General features: G+C 31.6%; 2 protein-coding genes across 5 annotated transcripts; one reads left to right on the top strand and one right to left on the bottom strand.

Annotated features, from left to right (window-relative positions):
• The first annotated feature begins 6,997 nt into the window (after positions 1–6,997).
• Positions 6,998–10,414, top strand: LOC137828803 (BTB/POZ domain-containing protein At5g03250-like). Its single transcript, XM_068635513.1, has 4 exons — positions 6,998–7,056; positions 7,718–7,787; positions 7,953–9,176; positions 9,962–10,414. Exons 1-4 carry the CDS (start codon positions 6,998–7,000, stop codon positions 10,370–10,372), a joined length of 1,764 nt encoding a protein of 587 aa, XP_068491614.1. The 3' UTR covers positions 10,373–10,414.
• Positions 10,415–19,467: 9,053 nt separating this feature from the next.
• Positions 19,468–23,663, bottom strand: LOC137828802 (cytokinin riboside 5'-monophosphate phosphoribohydrolase LOG3). Of its 4 annotated transcripts, none has more exons than XM_068635509.1 (7): positions 23,006–23,663; positions 22,152–22,249; positions 21,947–21,977; positions 21,434–21,533; positions 20,092–20,162; positions 19,839–19,982; positions 19,468–19,741 (listed from the first exon to the last, which is right to left on the bottom strand). In XM_068635509.1, exons 1-7 carry the CDS (start codon positions 23,123–23,125, stop codon positions 19,646–19,648), a joined length of 660 nt encoding a protein of 219 aa, XP_068491610.1. In that variant the 5' UTR covers positions 23,126–23,663; the 3' UTR covers positions 19,468–19,645. The 4 variants fall into 4 exon arrangements, with proteins under 4 accessions (XP_068491610.1, XP_068491611.1, XP_068491612.1 ...); XM_068635510.1 differs by lacking the exon at positions 23,006–23,663 and adding an exon at positions 22,733–22,880; XM_068635511.1 differs by lacking the exon at positions 23,006–23,663 and adding an exon at positions 22,670–22,753.
• Positions 23,664–24,925: the final 1,262 nt, after the last annotated feature.

Here is a 24,925-nt window from a genome sequence, read left to right as displayed (position 1 = left end):
GTAGTCTGATTTTTGTGTTCATCCTCTTGTGGTAAGTATGATGATCAAATAGATGTATGACAATTTGACTATCACAATGAACAATCACCCAATCTTGCACAATACCCATCCCTCCAATCATTTTCTTTAACCATGGTGCCTTCTTTACCCCTTCTGTGAAAGCAATATACTCTGCTTGGGTAGTAGATAAAGCCACAACTGATTGCAGGCTAGATTTCCAACAAACCAAAGTACCAAACAAGGTAGAGACATAACCATAAGTTGAATTTCTGGTATTAAGGTTCCCTACATAATCAACATTCAGATACATTTCTACAACAACTCTGTCAAAGGTAGACTGTCTATACGGTAGACTAGACGATATTGTTCCTCTCAAATATCCAACACCCACTTCAAAGCCTTTCAATGTGTTCATCCAGGATCTATCATGTACATGTTAACAACACTAACTACATAAGGAAAATTTGATTTGTTACAAAGCATCCCATACATGATGCTACCAACTCCATTATCATGCATGGTAGTCTTCATCTTCCTCCTTTCCTCCTTAGTATTTGGAGCTTGAGCAATTTAGAGCTATGCCTTCTTACACTTGAATTTTTCTCTTTCTTCCCATTTGACTTTGACACGTTTAGACTCAACCTATTTTACCCCTTCTGAAGCTCCTTAGTCCTTATTAAGGTCTGCACCTCCTCCAGAGTAATGGTCTATTCCTTCCCGAACATCAAAGCATCTTTAAAGTGTTCGTAAATCTTGGGTAAGGCGTTAAAAAGACGTAAAACCTTATCATCATCCTCCAATTTAACCTCAATATTCTCTAGGTCGTTCAAGATCTGATTGAAATCCGCTAACTGTTCCACCATCGTTCTTGGCTCGTTCATTCTGAACGAATACAATTGTTGTTTCAGACAAAGTCTATGTGCCAACGACTTAGTCATATACAATGACTCAAGCTAGAACCACATTGATACATCAATCTTCTTCTTTGCGACTTCTCTAAGTGCCTTTTCACCGAGACATGTAATTATGACACTCCTTGCTCTGCTGGTCATGTAAGTCATCTCCTTTTGAGACATAGACATTGGCATGTTCGCTTCATCATTCAAAGCATCAACACAACCTTTCTGAATCAAGATGACTTCCATCTTGAGTCTCTACAATTCGAAGTTGTTGTACCCTGAAAACTTCTCAATGTCAAACTTCGTGGCTATTTTTTTATCTTCTTGACTTTCTTTTCTTCTCATCACAAATGACACCAATTATTGGATTCTCAACAATAACAAAGCAATAAAATAAGGACAAGATTGAAGAAAATACTTTATTGATAACACGAACTCTCACACCTTTAGCTATTAACAAAGTTCACAAGAACTCTATATATAGACCCTATATAGAAAGAGTAATAGAAGACTATTATAAAACAAAACCATTAAGACAATTATAACAAACACGTACTAGACGGTTTAATTCGTCTCAATATTACTAAACAGTGTAACACCACTAGACAATTTTCTTCTCCTTCACATCAAACCGTCTAACGGTGTGACTAAGCTTTTCAGCAGATGATCATTTGTACATGCTTTAGAACCAATAATCACATACTCAATAAAAAATACTTAAATTTATTAAGAACTGTAAAATTAATTAAGCTATTTTTTTATGTGAAAATACGTCAGGAATAACAATAAATACATCAGGAATAATGATGTAAAGTAATAGGTAAATCATTCTAGTTAATGAAAAAAATATGATAGTAAAATCAATTCAAAAATATAAAATTTTTAGATACTCAATAAAATAAAAATATTTAATAAAAATTTAATTAAAAATATTCAATGAAGGATTTATAATTTAAATTAAGTATTTTTAAATGGTGTTGAGAAGTTCGATCTAATAGTTGGAGTTTTGGGTTGGAGGTTGATTTATTTGATGCCATGATTCTACAAAAACAGATGTATATGGGGAGGTCAAGTGGCCTTCGCACAAATCTATAAAATCCAAGCTTCAAAACATCAAGGCCCATATTGGTTTTTGTCCAAGCTGCCTCTTTTCCAAATTTCTAAAATAGTAGGTTTATGAACTCCATTTGAACATGATAGATTATTACAAAAAAATTATATTATATTTTAATTTCTTTTATTTTCTGCCTCTAGAAACCTTATGTCATGTTTTGCCATCACTCTAGTTTTCAGATTTGACTTATAATGATTTTGTGGGCACTTTTATTTACTATACAACCATATTGTGTTACCAGGTGACTTTCAAATTCAATCTAAATTCTTGAAATCACATCCACTAATATTTATGAAATAATTCAGAATTACTCTTCTTGAGAATGAAGGAGGAGAGGAGGAGGATTATAAGAAGTATCACACAGCATGTAAAAATTCTTAGCTGAAGGAAAAACATAGAACATATCATTCACACTTATTATTTTCCAATAATTTGATTTTAGCAAAAATATGATAATAACTAAACTAGTTATATGCTTAAAAGCATATACTAACAAAAAAAGTGTAACAAGAATAATAATTGAAGGAGGCAAAGTTCACCTTATATATCTACAATATTCCTTCTCTAATGTGTAATGGAGGTTAGTGTGTATGTGGTAGGCCACAATCACAACGCGGTAACGTGTGGATTAGGATTCTCATGTTTTGATGGTTCAGTCCAATGCATCAGTGTCTTATCTTAAAGAAAATTGCCTCGTTTAGAGACAGAAACAAAGCCATAATTTTCAGTTCTTCCATTTAAGAGCAACTTAATGCCAAACAAATTGGTTGGGGAAAAAACTGAGATAGTTGTTAATACTGACAAGTATAATAATCCTGCTCAGGTATCTGCAAACCAAAAAGCCATGATTTCTGCAGATTACTGAATCAAAATTTAATGTGCCATATAAATGACGTGCCTTACTCAATGTTTGGAATAACTTAGATTATAGGAAATGATTTATTATTACATCAAAATATTCAAAAACAAACAATTATTTCTTTAAAGTAAAGTGAACCTAACATACATTTAGTATAAACTTTTCATGCACAATATTGCTTTTAAAGTGGATGGATTGCTAGCATAATTCTCATGACAGACATGCACAGAAACGCCAAGCTCTTGCTGTACTCATCTTCGAAATATGAAAAGTAAAATCAGTATGTAAGGATTTTTTATGATATTTTCAGCTAAATCTGAAAATTCAGCTCCATGGATCTAAATATAATTCATCATGAAGAGCAAGTCCAAAACATGCAACACCTATTAGTGTGTTTGGAAATGTTTTGATAACGTGATTCCAACAGCCTGAACATGTGAAAGCAAGAATTATTTGCTTCAGTCAAGATGTGAAAAGAATCACATTGAATGTGCCTCTAGACGTGTTTCCAAACACGCGCTGTGAGACTATCAAACAAAAATCTATAGATGTTGTGTCTGCCATAACCAGCACCTTTTAAGTGGCAGCTACAAGAAGTTTTACTGATGAAACTAAAAAAATGTTGATAAAAGAAGAGTCAAAATAAATTCACCAAATATGAATTACGTGATCTGTCAAAATTTTATTGAGTTGATTTTAGACGATCAAGTTTTTTAATCTGCTTTCTCCATTAGGGTAGTAAGACAAACCAGAATGGAGAAACATACAAAAAATGTCTTTAGATTCTCTAGCTAGAAATTCAAAACCTGAGCTACTAACAAATGTCAAGCATCCTTTTCCACCAAAACATGTGGTCTCTGTTTTAAAGAATCGCCAGTGGTCTTCAAATGTCTCCCCATGTCTGATTTTGCTTACTGATCTATCTTCTTCAACCTAAAATATTTAAGAAGACAACATGTTACTATTCAAGGACAAATAGTTGATAAAATAAAGTTGTGTTTGTTCATGCAAAGTTTCCTTATAAGTGGGGTGGTGCAATACTCAGGAGGCTGCATCTTTAGATTGTAAGCTGATGCCATACTCATGCAATAAGAACCAGCATCATGAATTACTAGACCAGTACTCTGCAAACTGAAACTCAAGAAAAAGATGTGAAGGTCTCAATTCCAAAGATGTTCAACAACAAAAAGATGCTTTAAATCAAGAAAATTGAAGCACATCAATAATTGTGTATCCTTGTTGGACTAATCTTGTAAACAATTACAAGTGAAGTACACAAAATTGATCCTAATCTCTAGATTGTGGATGGAATTTTTTCCTTCTTCAATAGAAGGAAATGACTTTCTAAAAGAGTTAAGAAGAAGGTAAAGGAAGAATAAGAAATCAATACTTGGGTTTTTTTATATCTTCTTTATTTCTTCTTTTACAACCAAAATAGGAGCAAATTTCTTCTCACTAAACTCTAATTTTTCTGCATAAAAAAGCTAATGAAAGAGAGGGCTGCATTTGGTTGCAAAGGAGATGTGCTTAATGGAAGAGGAAGTTTGTCTGGCAGAAGAAGATGCAATAGTTGACATATTAATTAATGGAACACTAATTATGTTTAATTTGTTATAAAATCTCAGAAAAAGGTTGTTATAATATTTAATGTGAGATTTTTCATGAAAATCTCTTGTAAAATATCTGAGGGATTAAAGAGGTCATTAATATAAAGGGTAAAAAGGAAGAACTTATTAAAACTAGAGGTCTTGTATGAAAATATTACTTTTTCTTTAAAGCATTCAAAAGAATATTCTTTCAAGAAATATTTATTAGTGGTGAATAAAAATGAAGGAGATAAAGAATGTGAAAACGAAATTCATATTTTTAAGAGTGTATCAGCATAAGGGAGGTGGACATTTTACAAGCATTATTTTTAATCGAAAAAATATATAACAAATAAAAGTATTAGTGATGCTCCAATTTATATAAAAAAATATTTAAAAAAGTAAAAATAAAATCAAAATATATTCTAAAATCCCTCAACTACGTAGTGATTAATCAAATACTCATCTTTCTCACAACAAAAGATAAAGGTCTGTACATGATTACATTCACTAGGACAAAGGAAAATAAATGTAAAAAATGATTTACAAATCAGGATTTTATGTAATTTTTTAGGGTCACAAAATATATTATACTAAATATTTTTATAAATCAAATATGACGATGACTAATGTAAAGAGTATACTATTCTCCTTATTCTCCACTTTTTTTGTTAAATGTTTTCAAGTTATTTATAATTTCTTTGCAAAAAAATTATCCTTATTTATTTTGCTTACGTTTGCAAATTAAGTATTTCTTTCCTTTTTTTTGTTTTTCATGAAATTTCCATTTTTTTGAAAAGTAATAAATTTATTTACCTTTTTTTGGAATCATCTTTCAATATTATCAATTTCGTTTCATGCATTTATTTATGTTTAAATTTTATTTTAATAATTATTTAAAATACTTTATATATTTTGATTGCATTAAGTGTTAACATAATATTTTTATATCATTAGCATATTTTCACAACATATATTAATTTTTTTTTGACAAATCAATAAAGATTATTCTAACAATTAACATTTGTTATCAATAAGTACTTCATCATTGTAATAATTTTTTTATTAATTAGTTCAATCACTAATACTTTTAAAATTTTCATTACCATGAACTTTAAATAAAAAAATATATTGTATGCGGATTAAGGAAAATCATTTAATAACTTAAAACTAAATTAAAAAGGTATTAAAAAGAACTATTTATTCTTAATTGTTTTTTTACAGTAAAAAAAATTAGTGGTTAATTTAAAAATTTAAAAATTAGTGATTTCATAATATCATAATTACGTCCAATAATTTAAAATTATTTTTCTTCCAAATGAATTTCATCATCGTTTAAAATAAGTCTCAATCTTCTTGCAAAAATAGAAAATAATGTAATGTTTTTAGAACTTGATCCAATAGAAAAATTATACTGACTTAACAACTCAATATATTATATTTTAATATAAATTATTAATATATATTATTATGTGGGTGTGGAATAGGAGTATTTTGTATTATATGAGTGTAATTTTTTTTTAGAGTGTTGATATGTTGATAATATTATAAAAGTGTTAGATATGTTTTTTTTTCATTTATTTTCACGTGAAATTCTTTTTCGTTCTTAGTCCAAACTTTAAATCTCTTATATACTTCTAGTAAGAAAACTATTGGAATTGGTGTCTTTGTCAGTTTTTTTTTTACGTGACAAACAAATTTTCAGAATGGACTACAATGTTAAAATATTTAATGCTAACTCATACATTGCATTGATCAAGAAATATTGAAGTTGCATAGATTATTTGAATTGAACCTAATATCATTAACTAAGAACAAAATATAGAATGACTGCGAGATAATAATTTCATATTAATTCGAACCAACCCATATGCTCCCATTTTTAATAATATTCCAACTAAAAGCATACGAGTAGTGTAATGCATCTCTGTGACTATCAGGTAACCATGTAGGTAAGGGTATAATTGGTGATTTGACAGCAAAAACAATAAGAAATTCCATATAAAAGATTATTTTTAGTGCCACAGGATATAAAAAAATTGATAAAAACTTATTCCAATAGTTTAGTACTAAAAAAAGTTTTAAAGTTTGGATTAGAAACAAAAGTCAGTTTCGCGTATACTGAGACGAAAAACATATTTTAATCCTTAAAAAAATTACTTTCACATCCACTTGATAACTCAATATATTATTCTTTTAATCATATTATTTTTATATTTTAATATAAAATTAATATATATTATTATATGGATATAAAGTAGGAGTATTTTGTCTAATGAGTGTAAAAATGTTTGTGCACTAATTAGAAAGGGGAGAGAGATGTGATATGTGTATATGATTGCACAACCATGTCTTTCGGTTATTTTAGTTATCATGAGCATTAGACTCGCTACTTGTTTGTGTTTTGGACCATAATCACAAGCACAATGCAAAAACTGCACTTTGCTCTCATATCTCACTCACATCTCCAATCGTCTCTTTACTACTTTCTCTCATGCCCTTCAATTGCAGATTTCTTTTCTTCATACAACCTCCATAAATGGCTTTCATGAGGCTTGGATCAAAATCAGATGCATTTCATCATGAAGGTGAAACATGGTAACAAATCTTATCAACTCAAACTAATATTTCATATATATGTGTATTACTCCAATGGGCCAAACATATATTTTTTTAAATTCTTTGGATTAAAGGATTTTTCAGTTTCATATGCATTGTCCAATGATTATAATTTATTAATCTTGAGTGACTTTGGAATCAACATTGTCATCTCACAAATCACATATTCTCTAGATTCAAGTCAAATCACAAGATCATATCTGGTACAATTTCATGCCCAACAAATAGTAGATCAAAGTGCATGTCATATGATTTATGTTAAAAGATTATCACTACCCTGTTTACTTGGATAAAAAGGAAACGAAAATTTGGGTCATGCCAAATTTTAGATGAAGTTGGAAGAATGTCAATTGTGGTTGATTTATCGAGTCATAGAGGTGCAAAGGCCTTAAAAACATGATTTCATGATACTGCATTATAATCAATGACTGGATATATATATATATATATATATATATATATATATATATATATATATATAATGCTCAACATTCTCTACCATGTTGTTCAGTTATTTTGTAACTGATTTTACTATGTAAAACATAATTTCAAATAAAGAACAAGCAAAACCCTTTGATTTGTAGAATTTGTAGTATGAATGTTGCACTTGATTTTAAATTAAATTATTCTTTATGTCCAGGAATTGCACAACCGGACTTCCAAGTGATGTTACTGTCAAAGTAAAAGAAACAACATTTTTTCTTCACAAGGTGCCTTTTTCAATTGAACTTTTGTTTGTTTATGACTTTTATTATTGTTGTTGTTTTTATTACTTTTCACTCTTTGCCTTCTACGTCTTTTTTTGGCCTTAACTATGCATTCGTGTTCATGTTGGGTCTTGATTTATTTTTTCATTTATGATTTTGGTGTTGTAGTTCCCATTACTTTCTAGAAGTGGATTGCTTAAGAAACTCATTACTGATTTCACAAATGAGGATGAATCAAATCGTGTTTTACAACTTGATGATGTTCCTGGTGGAGACAAAACATTTGCGCTTGTAATCAAGTTTTTCTACAATGTAAAGTTAGATGTCACAGCATCAAATGTGGTTAGTCTGAGATGTGCAGCAGAGCACCTACAGATGGATGAAAATTATGGTGAAGGGAATCTAATTGCAAAGACTGAGGCATTTCTTAATGAAGTCTTTAGTAATTGGTCAGACTCTATGAAAGCTCTTCAAACATGTGAGGAAGTTAAAACTTGTGCAGAAGAGTTACACATTGTGTCAAGATGCATTGATTCATTAGCAATGAAGGCATGTTCTGACCCAAACATGTTCAATAGAAATGTGGAAGGACATGATAGCTCAAAGAACTCAACTCAAGATCCCACCTTATTGAATGTAATTTCTTCTGAGACTAAATCGGTATCTCCAAGTGATGATTGGTGGTATGAGGATTTGTCTTTGTTAAGCTTACCCTTATTTAAGAGACTTATTTTAGCCATTGAAGGAAAAGGTATGAAGCCAGATAATGTTTCTAGATCCCTCATATATTATATTAAGAGGTTTGTCCCTTTGATGAATAGGCAAGCAAATGATAAAAATAGTGTCAACCCTGGAACAACCACTACTAGTGCAATTTCTGAAGCAAATCAACGATCATTGCTTGAAGAAATTTTGGGTTTGCTTCCTAATAAAAAAGGGGTCACACCCTCAAAGTATCTACTTAGGTTGCTCAGCACAGCCATGATATTGCATGCAAGTTCATCATGCATAGAAAACTTGGAGAAAAGAATTGGATCACAACTTGACCAAGCTGAGCTTGTGGATCTTCTCATTCCAAATATGGGACACTCGGTTGAGACCCTTTATGATATAGACTGCATTCATAGGATAATTGACCACTTTATGTCTATATCCCAGGCTACAACTGCATCAACTTCTCCATGCATAATTGAAGAAGGTCCATTGGTAGCTAGAACTGATGCCCTTGCACCTATGACAATAGTGGCAAATTTAATAGATGCATATCTTGCTGAGGTGGCTCATGATGTTAATTTGAAGTTGCCCAAGTTTCAGGCCCTTGCTTCTGCAATTCCAGATTATGCCAGACCATTGGATGATGGTTTATATCATGCAATAGATGTGTACCTTAAGGTAAGACCATATTCGAAGCCAAATTATCACAAATTTTTTATCAACAATAAAGAATAAATAAATAAAATGAAACAATGAGAGTTATTAAAATCCAACGTATATTGACTAAAAGTTTGGCAGAGTACCAGATCAAGAAACTCCATCTAACCCTACAAAAGTCATTCAGAGTTTTCATACCATAACCCCTTCACCAATGCAAAAATTGCTACATCAAGAAGCAAATCCTTCGGAAAAGTAATTAAAATTCTACCATCAATAATGTATCTACAAATGATATCTCTTCAGATATGAAACCTGAACCATTTGTGTTGTGAAAATGACTGCAAAAATAAAAAACCATATAACGCCTCAGAGGAAACGTCTTCACTGTTAACCCAATTGTTGTCAGTATAACATTTTGAGTTAACCAAATGGTCTGAGTTGTGACGTATAACTCTTGATTAAAAAAAGGCCTTAAAATACATGAAGGGGGGAAATATAAAGTATAATTTTGATTTTTTTTTAAGTTAAGAATTTATATATATATGAAAGTTATCAATGTCTTTCATGCTATCTAAATAGGTCTAGAAGAGAAGATTCTCACTTGCTTATATGTATCTTTCGATGCTTGTTATAGAAAGAGAAAGAATAAGAAAGTTTAGTAGTTGGAATGGAAGAATAAAACACCAAAACTATGAGTGAACCTCACATTAAAATACAAATGTAATGTTTATTAGCAGTATTATTTGATTATTATTGTGTGAATTTGATAATTCTAATGTAACACATTTATGACAAATATACAGACACATCCTTGGCTGATAGATTTAGAGAGAGAACAATTTTGTAGACTGATGAACTGCCAAAAACTTTCATTGGAAGCAAGCACCCATATAGCAAAAAATGAAAGGTTACCACTTCGAGTGATTGTACAAGTCCTCTTTTTTGAACAGCTTCGACTTCGCACATCAATTTCTAGCTGGTTGTATGTTTCAGAGAATCTTGAGAACTCACAAAAGTCCAGTGGAAATCCTGGCCTCCCAAGGAATAATGATAGCCAGCAACTAGACCCAACACATGGTGCTGAAAACCTGAAAGACCTTGTCTCAGAGCTAGAAAAGGAATGTTCATGCATCAAGAGTGAGCTTCAAAAGTTGTCTAAGACAAAGAAAAGTTGGAGTATTTTCCCTAAAATATTTTTTAGGAAAAATCCTTAGTGTTTCATTAATCTAATACAATCACTGCTTGCAATATATCAATGCACCATCATACTACCAATTCACTCAAATTGTTAAGGTTCACTAAAAATCATAGTTTAGTGTGGAAATGAAGTTCATTCACATCCTTCCATTTTTCCTCTAATTCAAATGCATTGGTGAATTTTGAGTTGACAATCAAATGATAAATAGAATTCAGAAATAATTACTTAAAAAAAGAATGAACCTTATTCCTTAATTTCAAGTTATTATAGAAATAATGCGAAAATTATCTGAATTTTATGAAAAGAGTACATGAAATTAAAAATAATTAAGAAAGTGTAAATAAGGTAGAAATAAAATTTGTAATAATGTTATTAACTGTTGAGAAATGAAAGATAAAAAAATTAGAGAATGAATGTAAAAGCTTCTCTTTGATTGATCAAATATCTACTATTTGTTGCACAACTTGGTATTCGTAAGCCTAATTAAGAAAACTATACTTTTTTTTTATCATCCCTAACATGAGGAAAGTGTGTATTATATAATAAGTTCCCTTCAAGAAAATTATTCAATAAAAAAACGTTTTTATAAAAGAAAAATAATTAGTTATTATATTGGTAAAAATAGATTCTGCTTTATATATTAAAAAAATTATTAATATCTAAATTAATTTTTATTATTGATAAATAATTTTTAAATTGTATCTAATTAGATACCAAGGTTTTAGATACCAACTTTAGAAAATTATTAAATAAAAATTAATTTAAAAATCATTACATGGAAACTACTTTTAGAGATAAAAATTAATTATTTGCATGAATTTAACCTTCACATTTTTATTATTTATTTAAATTTAATTTTAAAATGTATAACATGGGCTTAACCTTCAAAATTTTAAATTTTTATTATTTTTATATTTGTAGTAGTGACCGTTTCACCAACGCAACCATCTTTTTTTTAAGTTTGCGTGAGTATAACCCATGTTTTCCCACACTTTATTTGAATTTTTTTAATAGTGAAGGCTTAATTGACACTATTTAGTGTCCACGTGCCACGGTCAATTTTTTTTGCAGTTAAATCTACTTTTTCTTGTAGTATTATATTATTATGTAATGCCTGTATCTTTGTTACATTATATATCGTTATTGTATCTAATATAATAAATTACTTATTCAAAAACATATATTTCATTAAGATTCTTAAACAATGTATAAATTTATTTTTTAATAATCTTATAATTTGACCTTTTGCATTAGTCAACTTGCTTAATAGTTAAGAAATATAAATAAATATGATATGTCCTTTCTTCTTTTCTATTCGTTTTTTATGTTTTTTCTCTTTGTAATGTTTTATGGTTTTTAGAATGTGTTCCTTTAAAAATGGCGTCTACAACTATGTAATTATAGGTTGTGTTTTGAAAAGAAAATTGAAAGAAAAAAAATTAAACATTGAACAAATGACTTTAAGAATACTCTTATTCTTACTTTTATTCAATTTATAGAGAAAATTCTAACATGTACTTAAAAAAATTATATTAGAATGTGTAATTATTAATTATTAAAATTAAAATAGTTGAACTAGTCACCTTAACCACGTGAACTATGATTAAGTCTGAGCTCTAAGATTGGATCATATACTATAAATTTTTAACGATTAATAAGTTCGTTCGTAATATTATAAACGAATTACTAAATTAAGATTAATTTTTAAGGGTGGCCATGTTAGTCTACCATTAATTTGGTAAGACAAGGTGGTATTTTTAGCTTGTCAATCCATTTATTTATTTATAAAGATCTTACATTTATTAATTTTAATTTTTTTAAAATTATTTAATATATTATTTTTAAATAAAATAAAAAGGTAGTCGCTAATATATTAAAAATATAAGAGATTTAACTATTATATATTACATAAGTGAATGAATATGTAAAATTTAAAGAAAAAATAAATTATTTTATTTTTATTATTTAGAGTCTTCTAGAATATTTATGATCTAAAGTTTTATTTCAACACAAAAGTTATTATAAGGAATAAGTGTCACACTTCTAACTCGAAGTATAATTACTGCAATTATGTAATATAACTTTTTATTTTAAAGCTAGACATAATATTTTTAGAGTTTTATGTATCATCATCATCATTCTAATAATACATGTCCGACTATGGTTTCTTGGTTGGTGGGTTAATGTCAGAAACACGTTTCTATACAATTTCAACTCTAATGTATGATTTAATGAATTCGCTTTTTGTCCTTCAACAAAGGAATGTTTTGCTATCATATTCTATTTTGAAAATTATACTTTTGACACATTTAAAAATATAAACATTGTTTTAACAATCTCATTTCAATATGTAATAATATATTAATATCATAAGTTAAAAAGATAAAAATATATGATTAAGATATTACTATAATTGATTGTTAAGGGTTAGATGTATAAGTGAAAACAAAAAATTGAAATATAAAGGTTTTTGATGAACTTGTTTTTATGGCTTATTTTCTGTTTTGATAATTTTATTTACTAGTTTAATTAGTATATCTCTAGAGCATTATGCAGTCACAATAAAAGGGATTTTTTTTTAATATATGGTTCTAAAATTGATTTCAATCCCCTCAATTTTCTAGGAATAACAATGTGGCAGGTCATGTGGGTCGGTCCATAGTTCGCTAGCAAAAAGTGCAGGACAGGTTCACTAATTTAGTTTGTTGATCTACTTAGGTCCGTCCTGCATAATCTGCATTCAGTACGGCCCAACAACGGAATAAGTTGACCCGCTGACCCACATAAATAAATAAAAAATTTAAAAAAAAATCATATTCCACAAACTCATTATTGCAATGAGACCTTTATTTTATTTTAAAATAATAAATTTAATGTACTAAAAAATGAAATGTTTTACTTTAATCATCTAAAGGAGTTAATATTAAGAGTGATAGTGAATCTAGTTTTAAGTAAAGTCCTATTTTTAAATTTTGTTAATATAAAGAAGAGATTTCAATAAGACATTATTTAACAAATTAGTCATCTTCATTAAAATATTTTGTAACAAAATTGTGATAAGATACTCTGGTACATTTATCTAAAATAGATGCAAAACAAAACTTTAATTATTTTTAATCAAACCTCCTAACAACCCTCATACTTTTTATATTAACTGAATAAATTGAAACATGAATAAAATTTTATTTTTTCAGTAGAAGAAATAGGTTTTTTATAATTAATGAATTTTTTTTTATAAATATTTTCTTTATGTGGGGTGGGCTAACTCGACCCGCATTTTTCGGGCCAAACGCAGGACAGATCAATTCGCATTACCATCCCTACAATTTTCCATATATCAATAATCAATCATTAAACTATATTTATGGGTCATGTACATGTATGGACAAATTGTTGATGTGTGGGTAGTCTCCTTACTCCTTCCTTCAAGTCTCCTCCTTTTGTTATTGGTGCTCGGTCGGGGTGGACCTGAAAAAGGTACTCCAACGCTCAAGTAAGTACTCTGTGAAAAGAGTGTATATTTAAATTTGTTAAAGATTTTATTATGAAAATAACAAATATTGTTGTTGTTATTTAAATATGTTATGCCTATCATCATTTAAATCTGTCAAGATATTATTCTCGTAAAAAAAAACGAATTGGAGGAGATCAGGCAAAACTCTATAAATAGAGGATGAATCCCAAAAATAATAGAAGTATTATTCTTTGCAATAAATACTACACTGATGTATGTTATGCTCTTACCCACTTGATCATTAGAGTATTGACAACAATGGGACCCCCTTCATCAGATTGTGACTACGACAACACCATTCGGTCAAGGAATCTTTGCCTTAACATGGCAATCCCTCCTGATGCCCAAAGACTCTTAGGTCAAGATTATGAAAATAACATATACATTTAATATGTTATCATATTATTCTGAAGATAACATATATGACTATTATCATTTAGATCTTTTGGGATCTTATTTTGAAGATAACAAATATAATTGTTGTTATTTAAATATTTTATCATATTATTTTGAAGATAACATATATGATTATTATCATTTAAATCTATTGTCATATTATTCTCGTTAAAAAAAGACGAATGGGAGGACATCAGGAAAAACTCTATAAATAAAGGATGACTCCCAAAATAAGATAAGTATTATTCTCTGCAATATATACTACATTGACAACAGGTGGAACCTCCTCATCTCATTGTGGCTACGACAAATACTACTCGGTAATGTCAGTCGTTTAATTACTAGCGACCCTTATCGATCAACCGGTTGGTCAAGGCAGCCGCTTAACTACCAACAACCCTTAACGATCGAACGACTATTATTCAGTAATGGCAGTCGCTTAACTACTAGTGACCCTTCTCGATCAACCGCTCGGTCATGGCAGCCGCTTAACTACTAGCGACCCTTACCAACCGAACATGGAACTCTTTGGTCAAGGTAGCTTGCTTAACAATTAGTAGTCCTTCCACTACATGCAACTCTTCGATCAAGGCAGCTTACTTAAACTACATGAAACTCTTTGGTCAAGGAAGTTTTCTTAACAATTAGTAGCCCTTCCCGAACGAACGGCACACTACATGCAACAATCCCTACCAATATCCTAAATCTACACCCTTCGGCTAAGGAAGTTTTGCCCTTGAGGCAATCCCTCCCAAATGGTAAAAATAAAGTTTGTTTCGATTAAGGAAACTGTTTTAAAACGACAATCCTCAATGCCTGGTCGGTGTTTGACTTATTTAAAGCTCGACAAAGCTTATTTAAATCATATTGATCCAGGTATTAGGTCGACATTCAATCTGTTAAAGAGTCATCTTACTTAAATTATTTTGATTCAAGTATCAAGTGGACATTCAATCTAGTGAAGGATCAACTTATTTAAGTTATAGCATATGCTCAACATTTAAAATTATAAAGCAACTCAAAGGATCTTAGTCCTAACGATCGTTCGACATACATTGTTAAGACTATAGAAGTGTCAATAGAGACATTCGAACAACTATTGAAAAGATTAAAAGCATTAAGGTCATTTGGTCAACAATCAAAGAAGGGCAAAAAAGTCACTTCATACCTTGAAGCAACCAACAATCTCATCTAGACTTTTCTAAAGTAAACATTCCTCAAGCTTGGGGGCAAGTGTACCGATTGGTACCGGACAAGCCATGTCACTCGGTCTCGATGACCGATTGACCGCATTAATATATATTAAAGGCACTCAATAAATGACAACAATGATAATTATGGAAATTCCCTACGAATTATGATTATGTCCTACCAAATCCAGGTGACATCAATATACCAACATACCAATATACCAATATACCTCCCTATAAATAAGGGATCATGCTATAAATCAGTTAGCAACTGATATTTGATTAACTCGGCCTATCACAACAAGGGTCCATGATTAAACACTATAAATAAACTCTTTACAAAGATGTAAGGTACGATTTTATCAACTTTACAATATACACTTTTTACACAGAGTACTTACTTGAGCGTCAGAGTACCTTTTTCAGGTCCACCTCGACCAAGCACCAATAACAAAAGGAGGAGACTTGAAGAAAGGAGTAAAAAGGATACCGACAAATCAACAATTGTACAACCAGTTCCAGGTACTGTCTATGTCCCTCTTTATCCATACAGGTACAAATCAGTCAACCTATTTAAGACTGCACCTACAAAGACTTGTAAATTGATTTACTCGTTTAGTAATTATCTTAAATAGATTTCATTTTTAACATATAAAACATGCACTACAAACTCATTCGCTACACAAAAAGATACATAAACCAGTAAATAAATTATCAATTAAAATATGATTAATTTTAAGTGTTTAAAATCAAGTCTAAATTAAAAAAAAAGTAGATTGAATATTAAATTACTTAAAATAACACTAGATGTGGATAAAACAATACAAAGCAACAAAAATTTATGAACCATTTTAATATCATGTTTGATGTTGTAATATTGAGTACATAATATTCACTTGCGATAGTGGACATTAACCACATATAGAAGTGCATAGATCATATACTTTAAACAATTGATTTTGGTTTTGGTTGCTGTTAAAATCGGTTTGATATCTCATAACAGATATAAGTTAATTGAATATTGTTTTTGCCGGTTGACTCGAACGACAGTCTCTTGCCCGCCTATCTCCGCCTGAGAATCGAACTTCCTTGGTTGAAGAATCTCTCACCTGCAAAGACAAAGGGCGCTTTGACGGCCGTTTGCACTCCGACGCTCAAGTCAGTACTAGGACAAAGAAACAATAAGTGTATCAAGTAGTTTCAGTCTTAGAAACGGTGTGCCTTGCTAGGGTTCTTAGTCCCCTTTATATAGGTTGAAACTAGGGTTTACCTTTGTTCTGTTACCCGTGTCTAGGGTTCCTTGGAGAATGTCCCTGCGCCGCTATTACACAATCTTAGCGTAATCTGGCACATGGAACTTCCCTTAACTGGAGTGCAACGACTAACAGAATGGTCGCCTGGGTACCAACTTGTGCACCAAATCTCTGGGGCCATTTATTCTGTGGGTGCCCTAAGTATTCACTTGTCATGCATGCACCTTCCCTTGGAAACCCTAACCCTAACGGGCCTTAGCGCCTCCAAGGACTATATACATACCACCTGCATGGATCCCTCGTGTCTTAGGGCTTCCTCTCATATATGATGTTTTAGCTGGTAACTGGTGTAATTCTGGGGCCCATCTCACGTGGCTCAATATAGTTGTTCAGACCACTGACGTCCGATCTCTCCCTCTGTAAGTGAGGTCCGATGTCGATCCCTGACGTCAATGTCCGAGGACTAGTCGGTACAAATATTTTAATGAAAACTTATAAATATAAATATAATTTTAGGGAGTATATTCATCTCAACTCAATCTCACATACTCACTTAAATATTACTCTTTTAATTTGAGCGTCGAAAAATCTTTTGGAGGTGGATTACCACTCGGTTTTCATCATCAAAGCTCGACAACTCTTCAAACGTAGAGGTCAATCCACTTGTACACCTCAGATGATTCCAGCTCATCTCTAGTAACAACACATATAATTAGTTATTTTCTTTTCACACTACGGACAATTTTCTTCTAAATTGCTGAATTAACACGTCATAAATAATAAATAACACGCCATAAATAATAGATAAATAACATAACAAAGTAGGTTAGATGTTTTAATTTAAATTTTAAAGAGAATTGTTTGGTTACCTTTCATCTCAAATCCAAATTACTATTTAAACTTCTAAATTTAAGATTAGATGATTAGTGAATAGTTTACTTTCTTTTTAGAGGGTTAAACCTATCTAGTCAGCTTGTTATACTGATTAAAATTTAAAAAAACTTGCTTATAAAAAGTTGTCTGAAATTAAAACTTGAGAAATATAACACTTAAACTTACTGTCATTATATTAAGAAGTTCACCACAAATCAACACGTGGCTTTTCTTCAGAAAAGTAAAGGCAGTGGTTATGTTTGCAAAAAGATATAAATAACAGACGAAAAGAAGGAATAATCGGACATAATTAGAAAATTGCATTTGCAGGTTCAAAAAGCTTCTTAGTTTCTGCATATGGTGAAGCATGTAGATAACATAGACCTTTGATGTGGATAACTTCCTTATCCATCACACAGTAACAATGATCAAGAACTATCCTATGTAGGATGAAAGGTTGACAATATTATGCTACACCCACCAGTCCTTTTAACTTGAGAAAATGTATAGGAGCCATAATATACAAACCATGTTACCTAACATGAAAATAGTACTTGAAAGGTGCTCCACAGGTTAGTGGTCCAGAGATGTGGATGTTTGCCAAAACCAGCACTGCATAACAAACAGTAACCTTTTAGTTTTTAGTTATTAGCCATTAATTGATTGCTAAATACAAGATAAGTTGACTGATATGGTGAAAGCAACTTCCCTCTCACCTCTCTTTTTTCTGTTTTCACTCTTTGCTCTTGGATGAATATGGGTAGCTATTGTGTTCTGTTCAATATGATAATGAAACATATACTCAACAAGGTTAGCATTGGATCACTTTCTTCTTAATTCAACAATTTTAGAGTGAAATGTTTAAAAGGAAGAAAAAGGGGCAAAAAGAAGTACTACAGGGAACTTTGTGTGGATAATTTTGTCAATGCCTCTCTTTTCACTTTCATAGATCACAAAGAAAATATCTTCTCTACATAGCTGTATCTAAGTACTAGGAAATTCAAAAAGGAATTGTCAAGATCTTATTGTAATCTTACCTTGGTGGATGCTGTGTTTCCTTTAGTTCCCTCTTGGCCATGCCATCTATGTTTCAGCCAATATTTCAATGCAAAGCATCATAAATGATGAGTATGCGACCACTCAAAGCTTCTGGAATTAGCTCCAAACCAAAAGACCCAACTGTACCAAGAAGTTCTTTCAGCCACTGGCAATTGATGGATGATACTAGGACCAACCATGGCTATCATATTGTCCACAGTTCCATGCATGTGGCACATGATCCCTTACCTTAGGCCTACAAGCAAATGGCCCCTCGCATAGTTTGAACTCTGAACCCCACATAGTCCTCTGTAACACATGGCAATGTCACATTTGCTTGGCAACTGAGGGGCCCAAAAGCTGAAATATCATATGTGCATGATGGGGTAAACTGAATCTACCTCAGCATTTCTTATAATTTGACGTTAAATTTTGGTGAGTAGCTCACAAACTGCAGCCTCTATGTCCAACTATGTGAGGAAATGCACTCTCAACCAGCTATTCCACTTGCATTCAAGAATTGGCTGTTTGTGGGGTCAATTTCTTGTATTTTGTCTTTAGCTCGCCAAAACATGATCAACTCTAAAATCAGCTCTCAAGAACATATATGTCAGTCGATTTCTTAATTATTAGCAATTTATTCAAGTTGAACTATAGCCCGTTGATTCTGTTCGTCATCAAGTCATGTATCTAAGTGATTTTGTGTGTTTGCTGCTCTGCTCGGCCAAATAACATACTAGATGCTTTTATAAAGTCAGCACATTAAAGATCATTTAAACGTAAAATTAGTTGAGGTGGAGCAATACGTTAAGCAGCCCCTAATACTTACAACTTAAAAGGAAATCAGTTTCACAAGGGAACAAAGTAATTTCACATATTCAGGTCAATACCGGTACTTTACAAAAGAAATTTCTTCTTCTTTTTAGAGTAAGAACAAAAAACAGAATACTGATATTCCACACTAGCTTCTTCCACCTCCAAAATTCTATCTAGAGTCATCTTCCGTGCATATGAAGCAAACTCAGCTACCTTGAAATGTCATACTCTTCGGGATAAGTGAGTTGTTGCTCCATCTGCCAGCTCAACTTGGAAGCAACACTTTCGTGACAGGGAACATAGTCCTGTGAATTTAACATAAAATATATCATTTTCTGCTTAATTCTGTGGAAGAAAAAGTGTTGGTTGGTTGGTTGGTTGATGTCATCCTATGAAAATTACCTCCAATTTCTTTACTAACTCTTTTGATGTTGGTGCTGACACAATAATGTGGCGGGCGTTAGGACTAATAAATCCCTCTTCCACAGCTTTATCAATAAATGATAGCAACGAATTGAAGTATCCATCAACATTTACTAATCCCACCTGCAAGTTGTGAAATGTCAAATCTAGTTAGGCTAAAAGAACAAGGAACCTCCAAAGAATAAATTAGTTAATAATATAGGTCTCCAACAAAATGGTACAAGTCAATTACCGGTTTGTCATGGATCCCAAGTTGAGCCCAAGTTATGACTTCGAGAAGCTCCTCTAGAGTCCCATAACCACCTGCATGCATGTAACTTGCATAAGTTTATATATCATTTAATACAAAAACATAAGGTAAGCTACCCATGATTGAGATGGTAATTAATAGACTAGCAGAAGAAAGAGAACCTGGAATTTATTTTAACAGTATGAGAACCAGTTTTCACTGTTGGTTTCATTTCAACCGGGTTGTCTCTTTCGCCACAATTTAGGACTTAACTATTCCATATTTGGATGCATGTAAGTAATGTTTACTATTTTGTATGTACCCTTTGGTTTGTTTCAAAAATGCCATTATGGATGTTATAGCATGAAGTGAGAGGTCGTTAAGGACATCTATTGGTTTTGTCTTCATACTCTCCCTCTTATTTACTCTTGGAAATTGAGGAATCCACCTTCATACGAGGGATCCCAAGATAGAGAGTGATTGACAGCTTTGTCTTTGCGTTCCTCCTTTATCTTCTCTAATTTTCAGCACTCAATTACTTTCAGAATTATAACAACTAAGAATTAAAAGCCTTTGAAAAGGGTAAGGCATTATTCCATGTCAGGTGCAGGTGCTAGTTGGAAACGTTATCTTGTGATAGTTCTTCTTTAGCTTTACTTTCCCTTCACAATTAAATGCAGGAAGTTTGGTACAAAACACGTCATATTTCCAAGGAAAGTAGCGGCAAAAATAGTACTCAACCAGAACCACAGTTGCTCAGAGCCGCAGAGGTTTTGAAATTTTAGCCACATATGTTAAGGGCTCAGGGAAAGTCAGCATCAGCTACTTCTGAAGGGTCGCTCTCTAAACGTCGTAGCATTGGGATGTATGAATTATTAAGAAAGAAAAGTCACAAACCGGTTTTGCAGCAGTGCCAAATTTAATTGATTAAAAATCTCACACTAGTTTAATACTCCTTAAAATTACAAATTCCTCGTCCATTTATGCATACTCAAAGTACATGACTAGTCCACAATATTACGTAAGACTTCAAAACCAAACATACACAAGTATGTAACAGCTAATGCCTAGTCAACATCAACAACATTCATGATTAGGCGTGGTAAACCTTTTAATAATATTCAGATAAAAAAAGTTTAACAAAGTGAAAAACCAATACCAATTTGTTGAATGCTGAATAAGAAAATAGCACAGGAGATCATGGGAATATTTTATTCAACTATTATTCTCAAAAGAATAAAACACTGAGATATGGTCAATGGTACATGATAAAACTAGAAAGCTTCAAGCACCTTGATATTTCCACTTTTTCTAATACAACCAAGTATTATCAGTTCATGCTAACCTGGTAAGGCAATAAAGGCATCTGAATGCTTGGCCATCTCTGCCTTCCTTTGATGCATATCAGCTACAGCCTTTACTTCTCCCACTGTTTCACCAGTTAGCTGCAAAAGGAACCATTGCACAGGGGATGGAGCAGATAATAAGATCAACAAAATAAAGAGAAAAGTAGCAGCTAAGCAATTATGAGAGTTGAAGGATTGTTTATTTCATGCTTTACCTAGCTATACAGACATCAATAATTTATAATCCAAGGGATTGAAACTAAAAACCAAAAACAAAACCAACAGAAAAAGTTTTTAGCCAATGAAAGAAAACCTGCAGAGGGAAAAGATGCTGAACTTAAAAAGACATCACTTGCAAAAGAAAAAAAAAACACTCTTAATCTATACCCAAACGTGCTCAAAGAAGATGTTCGATAAAGAGAAACAAGTGAAATAAAAATAAACAAGTTGGAAAATTTTATTTTAGAGAAGAAAAAACTACAAGCATTTTTAGCTGGCTGAAGCAGACATACCTCTCGAGGCATGAGTGTCTTGGGAATAACTCTGCAAGAGACAATAACATGACAAATAGAGTCAATGGAGAAAGAGACCAACACAAACACAATTGGCTCTGATTTCTTGATCGTCCCCTTCCACCCAAAATCCTTGGGAGAAAATAGAGAAAGAGAAAACTTTACCATAAAAAAGTGTGTGAGGAAAAGAGAGAGAGAGTGATACCCAATGACATGCCGACCACCATCATGAACAGCTTGGGAAACCAAACCCATTAAGCCAATGCTTCCTCCTCCGTAGACCAGATCAATGTTCCTAGAGACCTTCAGAGACCATTAACAACATAAACAATCTAGAAAAATTAGAGTAACAGAAGCAAATAAGAAGGTTTATGATAATACGATGTCAATAACACAAAAGCAAAAATGATGATTCGTTTGGAAAAAGGAAAAGGCCACTGAAAATTATTCTCCAACGCTCAATCAGCAGCAAGCACTACTAAAGTCCGTGCCAAGTGTTCTGTCCAGAGCTACTGAGCTTAATAAAGTTCAAGAAACAAAAAAAAAATGGATACTTTTTATGCTAAGGTGAAAGGCGCCATAGATATCTAAACACATGAGCAAAAAAAATTGGGCATGGTTTTGATCGACTGACCCTTTGGTTGGTGAATAATGATGGAAAAGTAAAAATTTAAAAAAAAAAACACAATCTAACATTAAACAGAAGCTAAACACAAACTCAACCTAGAAAAAAAAATGAAATCTATGTGAATTTCGACTTGCAGAAGCAAGTTACAACTTGCAAACCTGGTATGAACAGAACGAACTAGTCCAACTGAAATTATCAATGGAACTAGATCATTCAAGACGTCATATATGACAAAGTTGAACCATTTTCACCTAATCCATTAATTCAGCTCACTTATAATGAAATAAAAAACATGACACATTCTTTTTATTAAACCCCCAATGAAACAGAAGGTAAAACAGAAGGTTACTTACTTACCCTTTTATTTCTCCAAAAAAAGAACAAGATATGGGCAAGAAAAGCATAAAAGCATAATGGAATTGTATATATACCAATTCATTGCCAAGCTCAATGGCAGCATCTTGATAGCTTCTCTTTTTGCCAGGGCTACTCCCACAGAAGACACAAACCCTCTTGAACTTTGACACCCTTATCTCACCGTGTGTCTCCATTGGTTTGATGTAACAAGTTAGTATAGTACTACTCAACCTAGTTTATGCGTATATATGTGTATATTCACACACTCTGTGTGTTTGTGTCACTCTTCTTACTGCTTAGGTACTGCAATGCTATAACGATTGGGCTAGGAGGTTGCTATTTGGTACCTTCCCTTGTTGATGAAATCTTAATCATCCATCCATGTTGCATCCATGTGTCATGATCAACATTCTCTCAACTACACTCACCTCACTCAGTGCCTATTTTGCTTCCTTTGTTTGCTTCACCACCACTCTTCTGTGAATGGGGTTTGTATATATAGAGAACAGCAGCACCCCATTGGGCATCGTCGCACGTGAGTAGTGCCTAAGTAGCACGCGCGGACTACTGTTGTTGTGCGGTCCCAACCTACGCCCCCTTCTGTTCTGCCTAATCAACATTGTCACAAAACATTCTTCCAATAACAAACAACATTACGTGTACTCTAATCATCACGTTTTTTTTCTAACACACATCAACACCACCACCTCAATTCCTCTTCTAAACAACCTTAATTAATCACCACCTTCCACTTCTCATCTTATCTTAAACAATAATAATAATAATAATAATAATTGTATACACATGTGTAAACTCTTCATCGCAATTTTAAAAAATTATGTAATTTTACAAGATCAAATTTAGGGTTTTCTAAATTTTTTATTACCTTCTATACTTTCTCTTTTCCCACTCTATCTCTCTTTTTTCTTTTAAGTTACATATGCATTTCTTATGTTTTGCATCGTATACCTAGTTTTTTTTTTTTTAATTTGAAAAAAGTTGTACTTACTTTATACTATAGAAATTCGAAATCAAGGGATGTTGGATAAAGAATGATACCTTCTTAAGTCTTCTTCATTATCTCCTTTATGAAAGACGATGTCCATGTTGATTTCCTTTATCATCTACCATTCACTTTCTGGTTTTCTTTCTTCCTTTATTCAATTTGAATACTCTAAATTCCAACTTCACCTAATCGTCTTTGCATTGTATTATGCCATAAAATTTCCCATGGTACATACCCGTTGTCCTATAACGAATAACTAACTTCAGGTAGTTGAGAAAATATATTTTATTTTTGTTTTCTTACCATTTATAAAAAAAATGTTTTATGTTATTTATAATAATTTATATAGTAAATGATAACAACATTAATTTTTTTTTGCAAATTCAGTAGGGAAGAAATTAAAAAAAAAATTCTGTGTTAATTTTGCTTCTAACCTTTGGTTGTAGACTAATTTAGTCATCTATTAATTTGTTATTCACCAGTTTGCATAATTGTTACACAGTTACATTTATGGAAGGTATGTTATCTATTACGCAACATTTTGTATATTATTTTAATAAAATGTACCCAAAAAATTATTTCTGCAACAAGAGAATAAAATATTAATTATGCAAAGCAAAACAAAAGAAAAGTGTACCGTCAGTAGTAAAATGGTCCCAAAACATGTTAGTATTCGGTATTAACCGAATTATATGGATTTGAATGAATTAAGTAAAATATGTATTAATAATAATTAAATCATTAAACACCACTTACTATAATATCAATAATCTTTTTACAGATATTTTCCTTATCAACAGTCAAAACTCAAACGATAAAAAGAAGAAAGAAGAGAACTACAAAAGAGAAAATTCAATTGTTCAATTGTTGAACATTAGTCCTCATCCTTTACCAAATAACAAAAAGCAAAGAGGAGATATTTAAAAAAAAAAAAAATATCTGGCCATATGAATAATAGGACAGAACTTACAAAGAAGTTTTTAAGATA

Source organism: Phaseolus vulgaris, chromosome 7, assembly GCF_000499845.2.
Source record: "Phaseolus vulgaris cultivar G19833 chromosome 7, P. vulgaris v2.0, whole genome shotgun sequence".
NCBI classification, from domain to species: domain Eukaryota; kingdom Viridiplantae; phylum Streptophyta; class Magnoliopsida; order Fabales; family Fabaceae; genus Phaseolus; species Phaseolus vulgaris.
Note: the sequence above shows the minus strand (reverse complement) of the source record. Positions and strands in the feature narration are given on the sequence as shown.

Coding starts and splice junctions, on each gene's coding strand:
- LOC137828803 (XM_068635513.1), top strand. CDS start 6,998: ATGGCTTTCATGAGGCTTGGATCAAAATCAGATGCATTTCATCATGAA. Junction 7,057..7,717: donor CATCATGAAGGTGAAACATG/GTAACAAATCTT, acceptor CTTTATGTCCAG/GAATTGCACAACCGGACTTC. Junction 9,177..9,961: donor CAATAGATGTGTACCTTAAG/GTAAGACCATAT, acceptor ACAAATATACAG/ACACATCCTTGGCTGATAGA.
- LOC137828802 (XM_068635509.1), bottom strand. CDS start 23,125: ATGGAGACACACGGTGAGATAAGGGTGTCAAAGTTCAAGAGGGTTTGT. Junction 21,978..22,151: donor GGTGGTCGGCATGTCATTGG/GTATCACTCTCT, acceptor TGTCTCTTGCAG/AGTTATTCCCAAGACACTCA. Junction 19,983..20,091: donor TTGGGATCCATGACAAACCG/GTAATTGACTTG, acceptor CACAACTTGCAG/GTGGGATTAGTAAATGTTGA.